The sequence below is a fragment of the Macrobrachium nipponense genome, chromosome 16 (genome assembly GCF_015104395.2).
Source record: "Macrobrachium nipponense isolate FS-2020 chromosome 16, ASM1510439v2, whole genome shotgun sequence".
Taxonomy (NCBI): Eukaryota; Metazoa; Arthropoda; class Malacostraca; order Decapoda; family Palaemonidae; genus Macrobrachium; species Macrobrachium nipponense.
Window position 1 is genome coordinate 36,590,966 of NC_087209.1, and position 25,000 is coordinate 36,615,965.

The window sequence follows — 25,000 nt, forward strand, 5'->3', positions numbered from 1 at the left end:
AAGTTGTACCACCTCTTTTACTCTTATTACACCGAAACTTTGTTTCTGTAGGTACCGTGTTAGTGGCTTCAACAGGACTTTTTACCGGCGTCAGCGTATTTACAGACGTGGGCAATTTTGTTTCACAGACGCTTGAATTCAGAAAAGTTTGTCATTGCACTGTTGTTGACAATCGCCCATCGCCTTTTATCCTAGTGTTAATTGGCAGAATTTATTTCGGAAACAGATGAAACTTTCATTGTACGTCGAAAACACGACTGTGGCAGAGTACTTGCTCCATAGTTAGCGTCGTTGTTTGGTGATACTGAGCGCAGTACTAAACGTTTTTCCTCCTGCGGTGGACTCTTAACCTCTAACCCACAAAAAGAGTGAACCTTAAATGCCTGTTTAATGGAATATATAAATTGTCCTGTTTCTGTCACTTACAGTTACGGGAGGACCGCCAATAGTAACGTTACACAAGCCCGTATTTAGAACATTTTGTGGATCCCAGTGACTCATCCTACCTACTCCGGATATTGACTGTTTGTGGCTTGATGTCAGTGAGTCAGGCGGCCATGGATGGGCTTTTACTTACTCAAAGCAACACTTTTGTAGGTATTTAAGCACTCAAAGATTAACACTCTCTACAATTTCTTGAATCAAGCATTATAACTCCACCAGCCTCAGCGTTCGTCCATCTTTCTTGAGACTTCTAATATAGACGACCCCTGTACCAACCTGGCTTAACATATTTCATTAAGGTGAGGTCAGTTATGATTAAAGATATCAAAGCGGGCAACAGGGAGGACACCCAGCCTGCGGTCAGCTTTGGTTGTGCAGGTCAGATAAGATGTGGCCACCTGTATTGGGTTCGGTAAAGTTACCGTTCTTTGACACTATCATTTATGAAAGCCCTTGATCACTTATTGGTCCATGGCTGGGGAAGCCCCACTGGTACCTATCGGAAACCATGAAACACTGACATGACATTCCGTTTTTGTGGATTAAAGATAACGGTAATAGTTTACAAAGTTCAGCTAATCGCTTATTCAATTTCTGTATTGTTACTCATCTCTCCAGTTTGAGCAACTCGATAGAAATTGCCATATTTGAAAGTCCTCCCATTGGTTCTAGTAGGACACGGAATTCTACGTTGGGTTAGGTCAAGATAAGATAGGTTAGGATTTGTAGATACTCACTAAAATGAATTGTAATTCCATATTTTGCTGCAAATTGAGATTACTTGAAAAGATATATCTAATTTTACGATTTGGCTATCTGCCGAGATTTTTACGCTAATATTTGAATGCTGTCGCGTATTCGTCATTCCAGAGAAGATATTAAGATAACAGAACGTTAGACTATGCGATACAGTAGTAAATATGGCATTGTATGTAAACACACACACACACACACACATACACACACACACACACACACACACACACATATATATATATATATATATATATATATATATATATATATATATGTATGTATGTATGTGTATATATATGTATATATATATATATATATATATATATTATATATATAGTATGTATATATATATATATATATATATATGTATGTATATATATATATATATATATATATATATATATGTAGTATATATATATATATATATATATATATATATATATATATATATATATATATATATATATATATATATATATATATATATATATATATATATACAGAAATATTGTGTGTGGGTGTGTGTCTGCTCACAAGCCATTTTGTGCGTAGCGTACGTGTAAATCACGGAAATAAATACGTACGCAAGTGTGGATGGTGATTGTGAAAAAAAAAGCCTCGGGCTATCAAGGTGAACAGTTTTCGAATTACTGTATATATGGCGTAGGAACTGATAAGGCGAGAAGTGTGGAGATGCACAGAGAAAATAGATTATATGGATCAGTTTATTTTGAGATGGCTGGGCCATTTTGAAAGACTGGGCGATGATGAGTTGGGGGGAAAATTTTTTATTCAAAAGTGGGGCCTTTATATCCTGGTAGAACGAGAACGCTTGCAAGACGAGGGTAAATGACTTGGTGTGTGTGTGTGTGTGTGGGTGCAAGGTGTTCGATGCGCTGATGTGGAAGCTTGCTTCTGTGTATGTGTATGAAGCGGTTAGTAAGGAATTTTTAACACGAATCAACTGGTAAGAGAACCTCTGTACACACACACACACACACACACACACACATATATATATATATATATTATATTATATATATATATATGATAATGGTTTTTATCACTTCACCGTGATTCATATATACAAGTATCAGGTTACAAATGTCCTTTAATATGCAATTCGCTCGACCTCGGAAATAATATATTTTCATGTACGTTAACCGGAGGGGAATTGTTTAGTGGATAAAAAATTCGTAGTCTCATGGGCTCGAACCACGGAAACCGAGAATTCAGGACGTTCTGGCGTCAACTGTACGTCCCGAATTCTCGGTTTCGGTGGTTCGAGCCCATGAGACGATGAATTTCTTATCAACTAAACAATTCCCCTTTGGTTAACATGTCATATAGGAAAATATATCATTCCCGAGGCAGAACGAAATGGATATAAAAGGACATTTACAAGCTTATATATATATATATATATATATATATATATATTATATATATATATATATATATATTATATATAATATATGGATGTCAAAGCTAGGGTCTAGCAACCGAATTCTAATATAATAGGAAACAGAGAGAGAGAGAGAGAGAGAGAGAGAGAGAGAGAGAGAGTTCTCCTTTTAAATTCTTATGATAGCATACATTTTTCCCTGGCTGCCATCCACAACAACCAACTAACAACCAGGTACATCATTTTGTGTTCAAGTCAACAGAAACACGTCGGTATTTTGAGGAAACCTGCTTTTATCGCTACTTTCACGTTTCGAGATCAAGCACGACTCAACCTGAGTGAGAGTCGTACGAGCTACCATTCCTTCTACTAGGTGTCATAGAGAGAGAGAGAGAGAGAGAGAGAGATCATACTCAGATATTGTACCAGGCGTAACTATGCCTCTGCCCTCCATTTTAGAGCAGTTTACGCAGACAATGGCCATATTTGAACCAAACTCGCTGGAGAAAAGTCAGTCTTCAAATGTCCCTAATTCGAATTCATCACAAAACTTCGTCGGGCCAAAAACAGTCGCTGCAATTAGCCCCGCGTTCCGTTGCTCCCACTGTAAAACATGAAACGTTTCTCTAGGTCTATAGCTGGGTTGATTACCGCCGCTTTATTTTTAATTGCGGTTATTTTCCGGTGCCTCGCTTGGCGGGTAATTCGGTCCACAGGCGATTGATTCTCTTTATCTGCCATTTCTAATTTATAGGATCTTGAATCACTCGTTTTTCAGAGTCGATTTTTTAAGTAGTTTTGTCTTTAGTATCCTTTCCATTTTAGTGTTTCGGAGCTGACCGTTATTGAAATGTGTCCTTTTACTTCCTATGAGAACTTGTGACAGATGACTGAGTCTGCAGCAAAGACAATGCATTGTGGGAACAACAGCATTATATATATATATATATATAAAAAAGAACCGAATTACCACAATTGATCTGACAAGTTTAGTGGCTCAAAATCTTTATATTTTGATGATCTCTTTATTGTAACGTGTGCGAGAGACAGGTCGTGATTAAAATATAAGGGAACCTTACCTTTTTCAAATTATGCTTTTAACGGAACAAATATTTCTGCTAAAAAGAAACACCAAGGTCACGCAAAAAATCCGCAGGTAACGGCAGAGACCATTGGCTAGGAACTGCTTAGCCTTTTGAGTATATAACTAATGAATCTCGTGGATTTTGCTTTAAATAGATAGACAACATTTAAAAATGGCCCCAGTCCTGGTATATTGGGTGCTATGAATCTTCCTATTTATAAATACTAGGTACAAATTGAAAACGGAAATTTTGAATGTAAGAGCCCTGAATCCAGTTAGAAAGATGCAGCAGGTAGAAAATAAATCCAGGATATCTTAGCTGTTTATGAATCACGAAGCTAAAGAATGGAAAGCGAGAGATTGGATGAGGATGAGATGAGGATGAGGATGAGGATGAGGTGTATATTTATTCCGGAAGAGAAATTGGAAGTGGCAGAGGCGTAGCTTGATCTTGAATGCAGACACTGACTGACTGGAGAGCAGTGAGTGGTAGATTATTGTTTGCAACATCTAAATCACAATAGTGCAATATGAATATTTGCCAACAGATGAGCTCCGCCAAGAAATAAGAAGATGAATTCCATATAGACCTATAGCATGTTTTACACCAGTAGGGAGAGGTGCCATCAGTGTACGTATACCTCTCACGGTGCACTGTAGGCATTACTTAAGGCTCTTTGCATCGCCCCATCGGCACCTACGTAGCTACAACACCTTTCATTCCTTTTCCTGCACCTCTGTTCGTAGAGTCTGTCTTCCATCTTACTTTCCAACCTCTCCTAACAATTGCTTCATTAGTGCAACTGTGAGGTTTTCATCCTGCTACACCTTGGAAATTTTTTTTGCTCTCATTTTCTCTTTCAGTGCTGAATGGCCTCATAGGTCCTAGCGCTTGGCCTATAGAATGTTTGAGCTGAAATACGAAAAAGGAAATATGAGAAGTGTTGCGGACGATGGGAGTGCCAAACTGTATGTACTACAGTGAAGGTATGGACGATTTAGCCAAAGAAAGGTCGACCTTGGGGAAACTGCACCCGAAAATGAAGTATTTTAAGTGAATTCAGACAGTTTTATAACTGGAGCTATACTCTTTTTACCTCACTTGGACATCTATAAATATACTTGAACATCTACATAAGGCAGTCGAAGAACCCAAACAGGTCATATAGCCATTGGTCGAGAGAGACTTTCAGAAAACTTCCATTGGTCGAGAGAGACTTTCAGAAAACTTTCAGAAAGGAACTGAAGAACGCAAGCAAAAACGTGCTTAGTCAGGACTCAAGTCTAGATATGGGAGTGAAGTTAAACGAAGCCCAAGAAAAGGATAGAGAGAATATAAAAAAATAAATAAAGGAAAAAAAATTTACTAATGATGCTGCCAAAGAAAGTATCATTTATTCAGGGTGCGGGATTGGTGTTGGGTTAGCGCACAGAAAAAGAGGAAAACATCGGTCGAAAGGAGGGATGGGTCATTAATAACATAAAAAGATAAATAAAGAGAGCGCTGGGCAGAAGATTTTTGTGTGATCATCAGTAAGAGTTATTAGATGGATAATTTGATTGACAGACCAGAAACTGAACAAGTCCTAAATGTACAGATGAATGAATTCAAGATTTTTTAAATGGAAAATAATAAAGAAACTGAAGGCGTGGAAAACGCCAGCTAGGTTATGATGGAATGACTACGGAGATGATTTCAGCTGAAAGTGAAGTGATGCCTCGTAAATTAACTGGACTGTTTTACAGAATATGGAATGAGTAGGCAAACCCTAATGATTGAAAAAGGGAAGACGTAGCAAAGATACCAGAGAAGGTGACCTGAGTGAGTCTGGTAGGCAACTACTATAGAAGATTTTCACTTATATTACTCGTGATGAAGATATTCAATGTGCTCTTCTGTAATAGGGTATAGAAATTAATAAAATACTTAGAGATGAAGAAGCTCGTTTAAGAAAAGGCAGGAGTTGTCCAGATCAAATCTATGTGTTGTATTGTAGCAGTGTTTGAAATTTAGAAATCGCCCTCTGATAACTTTTATGTATTTTTCGTTAAGACGAACCTGTGAATATTAGCCACAGATCAATATTTTGGAAGGCCTCGCGTCATTATGGTAACCCTGCTAAATGTGTAAAGTTAATGCAAAGTATTAGTGAACATAGCACTTATCAAAGTTAATGCTGAAGGCTTATAACAAAAGGATTTACTTTAGAAATAGACTGCTTCTGGGAAAGTTTTATTACTTTTGCTCTTTTCCATTCTCGTGGATTTTACAATAAACAAAAGCTGAATTGCGATGAGAAGGAAAGTTTAGATTGGAATAACGATATAACTGACAGATTTAGACTGTGTAGAAAGATAATGCTGTTTTAATCAGCGAAGCTCCAAAATTTGCGAAGGTTGCTTAACAGAATGTATCGTAAATTTAGAGAGATTGGACCTCGAGAGAAATACCAAAAAAAAAAAAAAATCATAGGTAATGTTTTCAGAAGGAAAAAGTCCCGGAAGGGTATGAATTTCACAGAGGTCCGTTGCATTACACGGTGTTGGGAGCGATGATGACGATGATAAGATAATAAACAGAATAATGAGGTGGTGGAAACCAAAAGAATGTCAAAAAGCAATGATGCAACACCATTAGCAGTCTAAGGAGGTGGTGGTTCAGTTGACTAGTACTAGATGAATATATCGGTATTCATCAAGACTTAGCGAAGGTAACATCTGTGAGATCCGCACTGTAGGAGGTAGTAGCCGTATGTTTAGCAAACGAAAGACATTAAATTTGTAAACACGTGACAAAAAGCACGTTTGTTAATCGTTTACCGAATAACAAAGACATCTTAGTTTAGTAACAATATCAAGTACCAACATAGTGGAGTTTTTAGTTATCTCCTTTGTTTGATGGGATGTGTAACGAAATTCATGACACCAACTGTATAGGTAAGTACTGTTTTGACGAGCACTACGAAATGTCCTCATGATTATCAACATTTCTAAGTCTGCTATAGAGTTATTATATTACTTTCTTTCTTGTACTTTTGGTCCTGCCTTTAAGCTTTTGAGTGATATTGTCCAGTTTGTCATCCGATGCTAATAATATATATATATATATATATATATATATATATATATATATATATATATATATATATATATATATATATAAAGGGTGTTTCGAAATTAGAGCGCCCCCTCTACAGCATAAACTAAAATTGATACGGACAAAAACCAAAGTAAATCAAAACAGGTATTTATTTAAGTTTATCTCTAAGTATTTAATATTTTGTGTGGCCTCCATCTGCCTGTACCACATCCTGCAATCTTGAGGGGTATGATTTCAGCAATTCGCAAAAAGCTGAGATTCAAACTCCATTTCCCTGAGCACTTCGGTCACCTCTCTTAGCAGGTCGTTGAGGCTTGGTATACCATCATAGTTCACTGTGAGCGCTTCAGCACGATCCTTTAAGATACTACCAATGTTTTCACACACACATTAAGCTTAGGGGAGCTGCCTGGAAATTCACTTGACAAGAAGAAATCGGATACCACTATTTCAAAGCAGCTCCTGTGTTTGAAGAGCCTTGAAACATGGTGCTTTATCATGCAAAAATGTGACTTCTTCAACAGTTAACACATTTTCAGGATCCTTGAGGAAAGGAAATACTCCACCAGTAAGCACAGTTTCTCTCAAGTATTCGCCATGCCATGACTGTCCTTTTTCTTTGATGATCCACATTAACTGTTTGGCTGTGAAACAGAAAAATTCCCAAACATTCAGGAAATTTCACAACTTGTTCATTTAATAAATGAACCACAAAACCATGCACAGTCTTCTCTCTGTTGCTGAGTGATGTTGGGCTTGCTGATAACATGAAATGGCTTGATACTAGATTTTTTCAACTCATGATATACAGCACTATAACTTTTCTTCTTTCCCCTTTTTGTTTCTAGTTCAAGCACCAATTTACGTAAAGACTTTCTTGGTCTACCCACTGCCTCAGCTATGATATCTTTTGACTCCTGAGAAAGGACTTCAGGCCTTCCAAGATTCTCACTCTTTTTGCAATGGCAGTCATATGGATTTTTGTTCCAGTTTCTTTTAACAAAGGATTCATCTCTTTCAATGTATTCAGCTGTCCAGGAACGTGAAATGAAGGATTCGCCAGCATCCCTGGCCTCTCTGAAGGTTATTGCCGGATTCGGTCAATACATTGTTAGCCATGGTTGTATCTAACTCCGTCACTCAGACTGAAAATACAAGAAATGTAAAATGGAAAATAGCTTAATAACAACCTAAGATAATGTACTTGGAGATAGGCTGTAGCTGAAAACTTCATAACTTTCCATTTTTTCTGTGGAGGGGGGATATATATATATATATATTATATTCAAGTTAGATTTTAATTTTTCAACGTTTCGGACAGCTGTCCATCTTCAGGTTCTGTAAGAATAAAAATTAACACATTATTACCCAAATAACATAAAATGAACATAAAAAATACAATTAGTACACAGAAAACATTGAAACGTTGAAAAATTAAAATTCAACTTGAATATAGATAATGCTGCCTTCAGCAGGAAAGTAATTTAATTCAGTTCCATTTTTTATCTGTGTACTAATCGCACTATTTTATGATAATTTTATGTTTTTTGGGTAATAATTTGTTAATTTTTAATTTTACAGAACCTGAAGATTGGTAGTTGTCCGAAACGTTGAAAAATTAAACCTAATGATTATAGATAACTTTGCCTTCAGCGGGAAAGTATTTTAATTTAAGTCCCTTTTTCATCTGTGTACTAATTGTATTATATATATATATATATATATAGATATATATATATATATATATATAGATATATACACACACATATATATATACATATACATAATATATAATAAACATATTATATGATACACACATATATACATAATATATGTTATATATGTGTTTGTCTGTAACTGGGTAAAGAAGAGGATGGGGGCTGCAAACTCATTCCAAAAGACCTGCTGAAAACTAAAAGGATAGTACCTTTTGGAGCAACCCTATGCAGGACAAAATGTGTATATACATACAAACATATATATATATATATATATATATATATATATATATATATATATATAGATATGTATACATATAGTATATATATCTATATATAGATATATATTATATATATGTATATATATCTATATATATATATATATATATATATATATATATATATATATATATATGTTTGTATGTATATACACATTTTGTCCTGCATAGGGTTGCTCCAAAAGGTACTATCCTTTTGGAATGAGTTTGCAGCCCCCATCCTCTTCCTTACCCAGTTACAGACAACCACATGTAGCCATTCAGTATATAGAAAGTTCTCACATTTTTAAGGTGAATTTGTAACGACTGAGTAGCATTTTACTGAATTTTGATCGACAGTGAATGCTAATTGCGATTTTCCTGTTTCTGTCTCAACTCATCAGTTTTGGTCTGTGTACGTTCCTTGCCAGTCACAGTACAAAAACTCCGTTCAGCTGTTGCTGGAACAGATCGACGTTATCAAGAGGATGGTTGCAGCCAGTCCCTACGAGACGACTTTAGTAACATCATCACGAGGTAAGTAATTCTTCTTCTTCTTCTTCTTCTTCTTCTGATTATTATTATTATTATTATTATTATTATTATTATTATTATTATTATTATTATTATTATTATTATTATTATTATTATTATTTGTGGTTCAAATCCAGCTACATATTCTTGAAATTATATATTTTTAGTTGCTTTGGCCATCCATTCCAGTTGATTATTTTTTTTCCTCATTTTAGTCCTTTGGTAATTTTTAAGAATACACACACACACACACACACACACACACACAACACACACACACACACACACATATATATATATATATATATATATATATATATATATATATATATATATATATATACATCTTTTGTGTAAGTGAATAGTAGTTGTTGACTGCAAATACGAAAAGAAGGTAGAAACTGTATAGCTCATTGTTTGTGTTGTATTCGTAGAGTAAAATGGGTTGAAAGAGTTGAGAAATTAAGATTTTGGACGAATATGTGATAAAAAGTTTAACATAGGTGAAGAGATAACTAAGTGTTTCTAGTTGGTTTGTTCATGTGGAGAGAATGGAAGCAAAAGGGTAAAAATACCAGAAAATTCTGAGGTTTCGGCAAGAAAAGTGCTGCCGAGACGGGTAGAGGTAAAGGTGTTGGAATGGAAGGATCTTCGTATGAAAGCAGTACGAACGCGCATGCAAGAAATAAAGTGAAAGGGCGTTGGTGAGTCTATGGGTTTTGCGGCTCTATGAACTTTCTTGTACAGATATATGAAGCGACTAACGTTGTCGAGGGGCTTCTCATGGCTTCAGGAAGTGACTGTTCTTATGTGTTTTTTTGCATTGAGCAAACATCATTGACGTTACCCCGGTAGAAAAAAGTTATTATTCTTACATTTAATATGCAGAATTAATTTTACTATTTTTTTTTTTCAGAGATACTACAAGAATTCAAGTGTGGCCGTGTTGGCAGCCTGTTGGGCGTGGAGGGCGGACATGCCCTGGCTAGTAGCATGGGCGTACTACGTGCCATGTATGACCTGGGCGTTCGATACGTAACATTGACACATAAATGTCACACTCCTTGGTAAGTGTTTTTAATTACCTTCATGCCCTCTCAGACGCCTTTCTGAATCCTTGAGCACACTTTTCCCTTTAGTGCTAAAGAGTCCGGCCTTCTCCCTCACCTGTAGCCATTACTTATTCATGCTCCAGAGTGTCCCCCATTCTCATTGGCTTCCTTGCATTCGCACTGATTTCTCAAAAGTGTTAAGAACCTTTGGTCATACTCAGTGACATTTCACGCTCCATGGCTCCTGATTATTCTGAAGGCCGTCCTTCATTCCCCTTCAAGGACGAGCATCCGCACTCAAAGATGGTTTCTTTCACGGTCAAGGAATTCGTCCAGATATCCTCATGGACTTCTCCCAAGGCTGTTCTGGAACTTGGCAATGGCTCACATTCATCAGCTCTTTTTAACCACTTTTATAAACATCCCCTATCCATTTTTAGGAAAGCATTTCATTCATATATTCAAGGATGTTTACCATTTCACTAAGAGTGTCGTCTCTTCATGCTCATTCTCTGTTATTTCATTAAACGATATGTTATTGTGAAAAGGCGTCTGCCAATTTCATACCATGGTTCTTTACTATGTTCATTCCGAAGAATGTTTACGATTCATGCTCAAAGGCGTCTTCAATTATTATTCAAAGGAGTCTCGTTAGAAGTAGTCGGACTTTCGGTAAAAGCAGACAGATGATACCGGAAGTACTTACGTATGTACTTCTTGCTGTGTATGCATATACTAACACCAACGAGTGAAACCCCTCATTAAAGTTAATCTATATTCATGTGAAATACGTAGGCACTTGACGCGAGTAAACAGTTTGTTATTAGGGTCGAAGAAAAGACATTAAATAAATATGAAGAAGAGAGAGAGAGAGAGAGAGAGAGAGAGAGAGAGAGAGAGAGAGAGAGAGAGAGAGAGAGAGAGAGAGAATATTTTGCTAACTTTTGAACAGACGACAGTTTGCTTAACTTAAAACTATCTGAAAATGGAAAAATATTTACAAAAGTTAAAAAATATCCGAAGAGTGGATATACTGTAAAGTGAAATTTGAAACAGATGACCTACGCAGGATAGAAATATTTTCGACGCGCAATGTGTAACGCCAGATAATCTTTAATAAATCAATCAATCAATCGACGCGCAATGCTTCAGTTTCCCCAGGGTTAGTGGGAGGCGGGGAAAGTAAAATAAGTCTCAGGGAAGAGTGAGGAGTTAAGTATAATTAACAGATAGTAAAACAACGGAAATGCAGCTGGCGAAACTCAAGATGGCCGCTGGTGCTACGAATCAGAAGCTGGTAAAATGGATAATCAAGCAACAGTAAGTAAGTTTGGAAAAAAAAAAAAACTCTACTGCGAACTAATCATCAATAAAGACTCTTGGTTCCCGGGCCACAGCGTGACCTTCCCTTGTGCAAGCCTTGCGCCACTAGATACCAACAAGGGTACGAAATATCCACGCCACCCAGCGATATATAATGGAGTGCTTGCCACCATGCGTCATGCTGGGATGGGCTTAATCCCCTGCTTCTGCCGACATTGATAAGGAAGCGAGGGGTCTCGTGAGCAATTGGCTCCTAATCTCCACCAATGAAGCTCGACCCGCCTTACTGTGGACAACAACCCTTGACCAGGACACAAGATGTTTATTTTGTTTATAATCTTTCAAAATAGTTAAAGGGGTACTATTGTAAATTTCACATATTCGTTTTCCCATTATACACTTGCAACTTCAAATTGCATCACATAGAATATACCCTTCATGAAATCTTTTTCGTAAAAAGATAAGTTCTCAATAACATAAATGCAACTTCAAATATAATTTCATAAATTGCTCTCTCAAAAATTAACGACGTACTGATCAAGTCCAGAGTTCAATAAATTTGGAATGAATGAATTTGCATAATTTTCTTTGTTTTTCATCTTCGAGTGATAAACAATAAACGAAGCAGGATATGAAATTAATCATTGTGTGATGTATGTCTGCATTAGCATGAAAATAAACTCATCCCTTGTATCATTACAAGTTCAATATGCACTGTACAAGCGCATCACCTTCACTGTGCCGCCAGTAGCATGATGAGTGAAGTTCATCAAGGCTTAGGGTTGTCAGGACGAAGATGGGTAACCAACTGTAAAAAATAAGACACCAGCACAGCTGGGCAACGTAATCGAAGCAACTATCTTAACAGGAAACAGAGAGAGAGAGAGAGAGAGAGAGAGAGAGAGAGGGGTGGTGCTAGGGAGGAGATAAAGTGAAAGCGTGAGAGAGACAGAGTTAATTGGTTGTCATTCAGAGTTTTCCCGGGCAGCACTGGGTTGTTCAGCTAGTATTAAATATATATATATATATATATATATATATATATATATATATATATATATATATATATATATATATAATTTATGTGTAAAATGCAGAAATTATACATATTGGATAATTGCTGTAACACAAAACGTTGCATATAAAGAACTCCATGTGCTGAATAGCAAAACTATTAATTGATAGGATATGACATACCTGGTACTCTTTGTTCACAACTAATAGTATTCATTGTCCTTGACCAAGAAATTAGCACAACCATCTTGCTGTTTATTGCCAGGCTTATCATTAGGGTATTGGTGTTTCTCTCTCTCTCTCTCTCTCTCTCTCTCTCTCTCTCTCTCTCTCTCTCTCTGTGTTTTTATAGTGTTCAACTGACAAGTCCTGAAGATTGTATCCCCATATACATGTAATTTTGATTTTGAATAATTTGTGGAAGTTTTGGCAGATACGTAAAAAATAATTCAAGTAAAACTGTTCCAAAAAACTTTCAATATCTTAATATTTTCATCTTTCTTCTCCCGCATTATCACTGTTACAATTTTGGCTCATATCTCAAACATTTTCGTATTTAATTAGTAGATAATATTTACTCCTTAGTTCCTTTTAAAAATTACACGCTTTAAGTTGGATGCGTGCAGAGTAGACTTGTAATTATTTTTATTATGTTACTACTTTTAATTATATTTTTTCAATTAATTGCTCTCTGAGTATGCCTTCACAGAGGGTCAGTGATCAAAAGGAATTCATAAACAGGCGAAATTTTTTATTTGACGAATACCATCAGTGACTAAAATATACTCATTTTCAGGTCCTTTCTTCCCGCATATAGTTTCTGTCTGTGGAGACAGGTTTTCAAAGCTATTTATCTGTATATCATATTTTGTGAAATCCATAACTTTATGTCCAAGATATTCGTAGTTTTTAGATTTATTGTTTGTAATTATTTATTTTTCATATACAGTATTTAGTATTATGTTGGAAGCAAGTGAACTGCAAAACGAAGTAACTAGCTTAGAAATCAGTTATCTCAATAACCTTTTTCAAAGGTATTTCTGTTTATATTAGTATTTGCATAACGCTTCCGAGCTTTAGCATCTTCATTTTAGCTGAAAACAGTAGAATTGTTGTACGAGGTTATGAAATCAGGGTTTTTTTTGCAGTACAAAATAAACAATTAGAGAACCCATTTATTTTAAAATATGTATGCGTGAAATTATTTATATACATTTAAGTAATTGTTGAAATGAACTATTTTGTTATAGAATGTATAGTATAGAAATATGTCATGACAATTAACATTTTGAAGCTATATTTATTCATTTATTTGCTAGAAACAACGAAAATTTTGGTCATAAGACAACAAAATTAAAAAACGAGTTTCCTTTAAGATTTTTCCTTTTGCTCTATTTATGCACCTTAGCATTTGCTGCGAAGATAAATTTACAGGAGATAGAGAAAAAAGGGTACAAACTGCATTTAAAAATCAACAATCCTTTTCCAGGGCCGAGTGTTCCGAGTCTGGAGACGAAGTCCCTCCCAACGCTCCAGGACTGACGGATTATGGAAAGGTTTGTAACAGTGAACTTCCTATAATCGAACAGCGCTCAATGAATCTAAGGAGCTCATGGCAGAAAGGTTTATAGTCATGAATGACCTTTATTACTGCAGTCTAACCTGGATTTTTTCTTTTTTGTTTTATTCCGCCCTGGGCAAGAAAAGTTCACTAGTTTGCCCTCAGCATTACCCTTTTAGCTATTGGTAACTGAAAAAATTTTCTAGATCACGTATGTAACAGACATGGCGGTCGAGGCAGCTCCTCAGAATAAGCAAATTCTGCCGTATCTGTCGCTAATGCAAGACTTGTTAATCAATTTTTCTCATTCTATACAAACTAGCTAGCTATATATATATATATATATATATATATATATATATATATATATATATATATATATATATATATATATATATATATACAAACAAGCATTGAAGTCAAAGTTGAGCTTCAAACGTCTTTTAATATCCAGTTCCCGCTACTTCGGGAATATCACCGAAAGGTAATTAGCAATTATAAGTGATAAATGATTAGGTACCTAAATGACTCGAACACCTGACAGTACCTACCAACGGTGTTGTTATAAACTTTCATATGTACTATATATATATATATATTATATATATATATATATATATATATATATATATATATATATATAATTATATATATATAATTTTCAATTCAAATATCATAATTAATCTTGAGCTTAAGTACTTTAAGGGCATTCTTCTTATTATTATTATATAATTTAACATAATCACACATTCATAGAAAACGAGAAGAAGAGGTTGCCTTCGTGTGTGTGTGTGTGTAAAAAAGGTTTTGCATATTTATCAGAACCCGTTCTGAAAGAAACATCTGTAATTAATAAGAAATGTCCACTCTGACTGAACAGTCAATATTTTCTTCATGATTACACTGAAACTCAGACGGAAAGGAAGAGCGCTAAAACTTCTAGCAATAAAACACCAACTTCGGAAGGTTTCTCTGAAACAAATACGAGAGAAAATGGCAAGTAAAAGGCACAGAATAATAGACTAAGAGAAACCTCGTCTTGATGACTCTCTGCAGTTGATGATCATGATGACAATTTTTTTTTTTTATGTAAAATTCAAACAAAGGCCCGATAAAGGTGGGACTTCAAATCTCACAAGCGTCCTTTTCCCTCCCATGAAATTACCGAAATTGCCGACCAACATACATGAAGGAGCGCCGTTGGAAAGGCGTATACGAATCGCAAAAAGAAATCTCAGTGGAGCTGTCGTTCTTAAAGCAATAGATCTGCATCTCATCAAAGCAGAATGGTAAAGGATACAACGAAACATCCCTTGACCGTGAAAGTTCTTGAAGAAGACACCCGCTGTTCAGCTGCCACTCCGACTTTGATGTTTTAATTCTTCTTCATCAGCTTCTTCTCCCTTTGTGTGTCTCGCCTTGGGAGCTCATTCACATTTTTTGTCATTTTGTTCCAGGAAACAGAGAATTCAAGGAATCTCCGGACAATAAGTATCTTTCTCTTCTATGTTAGGGATTTCAAGGTGATGTGGCAGAGTTGTGCAATTTTTGCATTGTTTTTTTAGATTAACATACGTCTCTCTCTCTCTCTCTCTCTCTCTCTCTCTCTCTCTCTCTCTCTCGTGTATGGGGACACACTCACACACACACACACACACACACACACACACCACACACACACATATATATATATATATATATATATATATGTATATATATATAGATATATATATTATATAATAATAGATAGATAGATAGATAGATAGATAGATAGGTAGTAGATAGATAGACAGATAGATAGATATATGTATATATATATATATATATATATATATATATATATATATATATATATATATATAGTGCGTGTGTGCGTGCACGTGTGTGTCTGTGTGTCTATGTGTATGTACTATGTATAAAATGGAAAAGTTGCAAATTAACCCAAACCTACCACTTCTCTGTGCCTTACAGTTTGCAAGGTCATTTCCTTCAGGAGCAAAATTCCCATTTAATGATCGTCCGACTGCGACGTTCTTTGTGAAATCGTTACCTTGATGACGGATTTTTGTAACTGCCGTATAATAGACAATTAATCCTTGCATGAAATGGCGACATTAAACTACATGTGTCTGGTCATTCTGCTTAAGTTCTCTGTCCATATCTCATGCCGTTTGAAACTTTTATTTATTTATTTATTAATTTATAATAGGTTATCTTTTATAGATGCTGTTTTTAGGCATTTACAGTAGGTGCTAGACCACCAGCCGTCAATAGAGTAGAGTAGTGTGATACATCACCTCCTCTCCCTTCCCGGGGGGGGGAGGGGGGGGGGGGCCAATTGTCTGTTTTCGCTCCGGAAATGAATGGGGCCGAATTTGAAATGTCCAGAAAAACGTCAATAGAAGAAAGTTAGCATTGAGACCCATATATTTTGATTGAGAAAAAGGCGAATTTATGTAATAGCATGTGAAAAAATACCTGCTGATCATCAGCAAAATTAAATGACAACTAAACAACATATTTCTTATAACATCATATAAATATTTTTTTTTCTAAATCAATTTATATGGGTCTAAATGCTAACTTCCCAATATTAAAGATTTCATGGACGATTCTAATCCGGGCCTTTTAATTTCTTATGGAGCAAAAACTACCTGGTAGCCTAGTACGTAACCCACGACGTCACGGTTGGGTAGTAGTACATCTCCTTAAAACCCTGTCGTGAATACAGTCTTTTTATAAAAAATGAAACTGTTTTCACATTCACTTCATCCTGTGTTCATGTCAGATATTCTTGGGTTAGCCTAATGTCATTTACACCATTAAATTATTCAATGTGCTGTTCAGATTGAGCGCTTGAATGAAAGATGACTTCTCATAACGAACTCAACAGTTTTATTGAGCCAAATGTGCTCTTTTATTAAGAATAAAGCCACGATATTTAAAATTACTTTTCAGTTTGGTCAAGACTGGGCATTCTGCTAGTATATTTATATTTATATCTAATATATATATATATATATATATAATATATATATATATAATACATATATATTAATATATATATATATAATATATGTTATATATATATATATATATATATATATATATATATATATATATATATACATATACATAAGTCATATCACATTACCGTGATTCATATACATACATCGAGCTACAATGTCCTTTAATATCTAATTCGCTCTACCTCGGAATTAATATGTTTTCATATATGCTTAACCGAAGGGAATCTCCATCCAATAAAAGAATTACCTGTACCTGGGCGCGAACGCAGGAGACATTCAAATCCAGGCACGTCAGTGAAGCTTTTCCACCCTGGATTTGATTGTCTCCTGCGTTCGCGCCCAGGTACAGATAAATCTATTATCGAGAAAAAAATTCCCCTTTGGTTAAGCATATATGAAAATATATTAATTCCGAGTTAGAGCGAATTAGATATTAAAGACATTGTAGCTCGATGTATACATGTACATATACATATACATATACATATACAAAAACACTAAGCTACCAATGTCGCTTAATATCCAATTCGTGCTACTTCCCGTAGCTCGAATTGGATATTAAGCGACATTTATAGTTTAATAATTGCATTCACTAATATAAAATATAATAAAGATAAGCTTAATAAATTAGTTTATTTATTAAATTAAATTTAAATATATATTATATTAAATATATATATAATATGTAAATTATTTATATGATATTTATTTATAAGTTATCTATTATATAATATAATATATAACTATTATATATAATATAATTATATATATAAATATATATACACGTATATTACGATATTCATTGGTAGCATTTAGGCCATTACGCAGTTTCGATACGAAATGATTTTGGTTGGAGCTCTTTTCCTTTCCGATTGAAATGAATGCTAATGCCTTTTTCAGTGCCGAATTTTGCCATCATTCCATAAATCACCTTCCCAAAATTTTCACTTTATTCTAACGAATGTGGTACAATTTTCCCCCACATTTTATTATCGTGGGAATCACTCTTTTTCCCTAAAGTATAGGAAATATATGAAAGTTTCATTCATCAATTTTCCTTGTTTTCTTTACTTTTTTTCTATTATCATGTTGTATTTCTGAAGAAAAATAGCTTTTTAATAAGCCATGTGGTTTTAGGACATTTTTATATGGTTTTATTTCTTTTTACTTTACTTTTACGATGAAACGTGACATCGTACATCTTGCGAATCATATGAGGTTTATAACAATATTTTTGTTATGACATATTCACATAGTTTTTGTCGTAACTATGATAAATGGAATCACAATATTTCATGAAGTATGTTTAGTCATTATTTTGTTTTTGTTTCAGATATTTCTTGTGTTTACCTTGGAAAATAGTGCCTCAAAGCTTTAACACTCAGTGGTTTACTTACTTTTTTCCAGACAATATTACTCTGATACAGAGTAATAAAAGTACCTTGGATAGAAGAATAGAAGAGAGATAAGTATATAAGTAAAGAAGAAATGAGGGTAGTGGATAGCACTTAGAATTAGTTAGACAGCTTTTGTGGAGAATTCATATTACTCCCCGTCTCCACAACGACCAATCACGTTCCCAGTACCCTTGGTATGAAAGGAAATGTTTTGGCAGGGAAACACCTTTGAAGTCCTGCTTGCAGTGTTTGGGGTCAGCCAACCAAGACTCTTGACCTAACTTGCACATTCCCGTAGGGCAGCTAAGGTAGCTCTTTGCGTCAGCCTGTACCACGGGACAAAGTTTTTTGTTTCCTTTTTTTTTCCAGGAAAATAATTTTTTCAATGGCGAAAGAGACGGGCTGTATTTGTAGTTTTCTGTGAAAGGAAACTATTGAGATGACTTTGTCCGTCCACACAATTTTTCTGTCCGCCCTCAGATCTTAAAAACTACTGAGGCTAGAGGGCTGCAAATTGGTATGTCGATCACCCACCCTCCAATCATTAGACATATCAAATTGCAGCTCTCTAGCCTCAGTAGTTTTTATTTTATTTAAGGTTAAAGTTAGCCATAATCTTACGTCAGGCAAAGCTATAAGACAGGCCGTGGCTAAAAGTTTCATGGACCGCAGCTCAGACATACAGAAACTTCGGGGAAATTTTTTACTTGTCCTTATATTATACAAAGGACAAAACTTCATATAGATAAGTAGATTAGATAGAAGTGACAAGCATTGTTGATTGTTCATTTTTCTTATAGTAGATACTAAATCCAAATCCGTCTCATAGCGTGAGCTTCTAATTTGACAAATGCCGAACAGTTCAACGAGCAATTTTCATTTACACAAATCACATTCAGCTTTACCGAGCATTGCAATGCATTTCCTCATCGGAAGCTGTTTACATAAATAAGGATTTTTCTTTTAAGAGTGCGTCTATTCGAGTGTTGTCTTTCATTAAAATACACATTCTCTCTCTCTCTCTCTCTCTCTCTCTCTCTCTCTCTCTCTCTCTCTCTCTCTCTCTCTCTATATGAGAAATATAGTAACTCAGAATGTGAACTAATAGCGGTAGAATTTGAATCTGAAAAATTGATGAACATAGTAATATAGACCTCCTAATACTAAAGAGTTTGACTTAATAATTGAAAAAATTGGATGATATATGTAGAAATCACAAGGACTGGACGATTCTCCTATCTGGTGACTTCAACTTTCCTTTCGTAGAATGGAAAGAACGAATAGGAGACTGTGGTTGTACTTATACATATAAAAAAGAGAGTAATAGTAGTGCAGAAGATAAGAGGCAATTTGAAAAGCTATTAGATATGCTACTAGAATACAACATTCAACAAATAAATCACCTGCCAACAAGAAAGGAAAATACTTTAGACCTAGTATTTGTGAACGAGATGAATTATGTTAAAGAAATAATAGTTTATAATGCGAGTATTTCAGATCATAATGTCATAGAATTAACAGTTCATTCCAAGCAAGTGAAAATAGAGATAAGCAAGAAATGAAAAAGTGGGAAGGATATGGAAAATACAACTTCTACAGTAAAAAATATAAAATGGTCAGAAATTAATGAAGAATTAAACAAAGATTGGGATAACATTTTCGTAAGTGATGACATAAGGGTAAATACGGAGATATTATATAAAATATTGGAGAAAATAGTGGATAAATATATACCGAAGAAGAAAAGTAAACATCATACATGCATACCAAGAGACAGAAGGATCTTGTTCCAGAAAATCAGAAAGTGGAAAAAAGGTCTTGCAAAAGAAAAAAATGCATGGAAAGTTATAGAACTAAAAAGTAAGATAGAAAATGCAGAACAAAAGATTATACAATCAAAAGAAAATGAAAAACGGGACTTGGAAGAAAAAACCCTATTAAATATCAAGCAAAACCCCAAACTATTATACTCATATGCGAAGAAGATGAATAAAAGAAGAATAGATATAGGCCCTCTGAGAATTGAAGGGAGATTAACGAATGAAAAAAAGGAAATTTGCAACATACTGGCAGAACGATATAAGAGAATTTACCCTAGAATAGATAATGAAGATAATGATATAGAAGTAAGGGACGAAAATAGTGAATATTTAGCTGACATAGAAATTAATGAAGCTGATATTGTGCAGGCAATTAATGAAATTAAAAATGGAGCTGCTGCAGGGCCGGATGGAGTCCCTGCATATTTTGTTAAAGAAAGTAGTTCATTCTATCGCAAAGCCACTTGCAATATTATTAAGACAAAGTGTAGATACAGGCAAGATTTATGATGAGCACAAATTATCATATATCACCCCTACTTTCAAAAGTGGATCAAAGACTAGAGGCAAGTAATTATAGGCCTGTGAGTCTAACATCACATATTATGAAAGTGTATGAAAGGGTAATGAAGAAAAATATTATGAAACATTTTAATAAAAATAATTTGTTTAATATAGGACAACACGGTTTCGTACCCGGAAAAAGTACACAAACCCAACTGATAGTCCACCGTGAGAACATATTCAAAAATATGAAAAGCGGAAATGAAACAGATGTGGTTTATCTAGACTTTGCAAAAGCTTTTGACAAAGTAGACCATAATATATTAGCAAAGAAAATTAGAAAACACATATCGTAGATAAAGTAGGAAGATGGTTAAAAGAATTTTACACAACAGAAAACAGATAGTTATTGCAAACGATGAGAAATCGGATGAAACCAAGGTAATATCCGGTGTGCCACAAGGTACGGTGCTAGCTGCAATATTGTTTGTTATTATGATTGAAGACATAGACAGTAATGTTAAGGATTCGGTAGTGAGTAGTTTCGCTGATGACACAAGAATAAGTAGAGAAATTACTTGTGATGAAGATAGGAACGCTCTACAAAGAGACCTTAACAAAGTATATGATTGGGCAGAGGTAAATAGGATGGTATTTAACTCTGATAAATTTGAATCAATAAATTATGGAGACAGAGAAGGAAAGCTATATGCATATAGGGGACCTAATAATGAGACAATCACAAATAAGGAAGCAGTTAAAGACCTTGGTGTGATGATGAATAGGAACATGTTATGCAATGATCAAATAGCCATTCTGTTGGCAAAATGTAAAGCAAAAATGGGAATGTTGTTACGGCACTTCAAAACAAGAAGAGCTGAACATATGATTATGCTTTATAAAACATATGTTCGTAGTCCACTTGAATATTGCAATATGATATGGTACCCACACTATTAAAAGGATATTGCACAAATAGAGAGTGTACAAAGGTCCTTTACAGCTAGAATAGAAGAAGTTAAGGACCTAGACTACTGGGAAAGACTACAATCCTTAAAATTATATAGTCTAGAAAGGAGAAGAGAACGCTACATGATAATTCAGGCATGGTAACAGATAGAAGGAATAACAGAAAATATCATGGAACTAAAAATATCAGAAAGAGCAAGCAGAGGTAGATTAATAGTGCCCAAAACTATACCAGGAAAAATAAGGAAAGCACACAGAACATTAATCCACTACGCACCAGCAATCGATAATGCAGCGTCTATTCACAATGCGTTGCCAGCTCATCTGAGGAATATATCAGGAGTGAGCGTAGATGTGTTTTAAGAATAAGCTCGACAATATCTAAACTGCATCCCAGACCATCCAAGATTGGAAGATGCAAAATATACCGGAAGATGTACTAGCAACTCTCTGGTAGACATTAGAGGCGCCTCACACTGAATAGGAACATGTTATGCAATGATCAAATAGCCATTCTGTTGGCAAAATGTAAAGCAAAAATGGGAATGTTGTTACGGCACTTCAAAACAAGAAAAGCTGAACACATGATTATGCTTTATAAAACATATGTTCGTAGTCCACTTGAATATTGCAATATGATATGGTACCCACACTATTAAAAGGATATTGCACAAATAGAGAGTGTACAAAGGTCCTTTACAGCTAGAATAGAAGAAGTTAAGGACCTAGACTACTGGGAAAGACTACAATCCTTAAAATTATATAGTCTAGAAAGGAGAAGAGAACGCTACATGATAATTCAGGCATGGTAACAGATAGAAGGAATAACAGAAAATATCATGGAACTAAAAATATCAGAAAGAGCAAGCAGAGGTAGATTAATAGTGCCCCAAAAACTATACCAGGAAAAATAAGGAAAGCACACAGAACATTAATCCACTACGCACCAGCATCGGATAATGCAGCGGAATGCAAGGGTCTATTCAATGTGTTCCCCAGCTCATCTGAGGAATATATCAGGAGTGAGCGTAGATGTGTTTAAGAATAAGCTCGACAAATATCTAAACTGCATCCCAGACCATCCAAGATTGGAAGATGCAAAATATACCGGAAGATGTACTAGCAACTCTCTGGTAGACATTAGAGGCGCCTCACACTGAGGGACCTGGGGCAACCCGAACGAACTGTAAGGTAAGGTAGGTAAGGTCTCTCTCTCTCTCTCTCTTAGCATTTAAGAGCGGCCTGATTAATCAAGTCATACTTCATCTCTCAAACAATAAACGGGGGTAAATTTCACAAGTTTCTAGAAAAGAAGTTGATGTAGGTCGTAAATTCAGGTTAGATATTTAGCTTTTTCGGTTTTGTGAATCAAACGTGGGCGGGGCGAGTAGGTACACGGCCATGTGTCTGTATCTAGCCCTGGTCTGAAGACAAGTTGAAAAAGAGGAAGAAAAAGAGTAATGGTTATCATTGAAAGAAGAAAAAGACATATGTCTGTTTATTTAAGCAATATGTGTGTGTGTGTGTGTGTGTGTGTGTTGTGTGTGTGAGTGTACACGTGCGCTTGCCTTCAGGTAACTCTCTCTCTCTCTCTCTCTCTCTCTCTCTCTCTCAGTATGATCTGTCGTGAATTATTTATGTCTTTGTTCATTTTTTCCATTGTTAACATCAATACTCTACTTTACAACTTTTGTCTGGCTGCATTTCTTTACTGCTTATAATGTACCTTTATTGGCGCACTGTAGACGGTGCTAAAGGTCCTTCGCGTCTAATCTTCCATTTTGCTTTTCATGCAATTCTTTATGTTTCCTTCGAAGTAGCTGTCCAGCTTCTTAAACTTTTCGTGCTTCTCTTTAAAGGAAATCCTTCTTTCAACTTGATGAGTCTAGAAACGTGACGCAGTGGTTAGGCTAAAACAAATTTGTAAAGATACTTTTTATTTTCTTCTGTTTTCACATGACCCCTTTAACAACAAATCGAATTTCCTTCAAACCCTGTCCTGCACGCACTCTCTTCCTTCACTACAGTAGAGACCCACTTTTATACTTCCGCCATTTAATCAGCCCTATCAATCAGTCCATCAGATAGGAACAATATTCATATCCTGTGCAAGACACCCCAGCAATAATTCAAAGTCAGTTTTGGAATATTCAGCGCAAATATACGCATATTCCGTTGAAGACTGATCCAAAACAGTCCCGAAATGAATTAATGAATGGCAAATGAATGAGAATATACTAATGATGCATTTATATTTTACACAGCTCGAGTTAAGTGTTTAGAGCGGCCTTTCAGTTGAAGGATTGTGCGCTAACCTGACTTACGAGGCTCGGTAAATTTCCTTTATGATCAGCGTCTGCATTTAAATTGCAAGAGTCTGACACCTGTTATTCGCAAGAGAGCAGACCTGATTGATATTGGTGTCACTATTCAGCTAAAATAACCGGGTTTCTTAACATTATTATCACTGTTAGTAAGAAATATTCTTGTCAGTCTCATCGGAATTGTTCATTTTCATAATTTTACATTAATGAATTACATACATACATACATACATACATACATACTACATACATACATACATCATACATACATAGATATATATATATATATATATATATATATATATATATATATATATATATATATATATTTCTTTACAACCATGTCGTTTTGAAATTTATCACGAGGAAATTTATCTATGATTCGAAGATGATATGAACACGATTAGTACTATAGCAACGCTACTTCATGAGTACTTAAAGAAAAAACATCGAGTACATAAACCTGTCTGTAATCATTCTATTTGCCTAATAACTTCAGTAATGTCGCCTCAAAAGTCATGTTGCGTCCCCAAAAGGACAGACTATGTGTCATTTTTAAATTTCAATTTACCACAATTTCGGAAAAAAGCAATAAACACAGGCGACGATGCTTGTGCTGTAACGGCGTGCGTTAACATGAATAGGAATCATATTAGACTCATCTAAATATTATCAAAATAAAGTTCTACAGAAAATTAAGGCTGAATTC

At 35.0% G+C, this 25,000-nt stretch overlaps 1 protein-coding gene across 4 annotated transcripts in view; it reads left to right on the forward strand.

Annotated features, from left to right (window-relative positions):
• Positions 1-25,000, forward strand: part of LOC135195660 (dipeptidase 1-like) — a 333,274-nt gene that overhangs the window by 253,772 nt on the left and 54,502 nt on the right. For all 4 annotated transcript variants that reach the window (XM_064222030.1, XM_064222031.1, XM_064222029.1 and 1 more), the window contains 3 exons: positions 9,169-9,301; positions 10,215-10,365; positions 14,177-14,243. In XM_064222030.1, the coding sequence (XP_064078100.1) occupies positions 9,169-9,301; positions 10,215-10,365; positions 14,177-14,243 (351 nt within the window). The remainder of the gene's footprint in view (positions 1-9,168; positions 9,302-10,214; positions 10,366-14,176; positions 14,244-25,000) is intronic.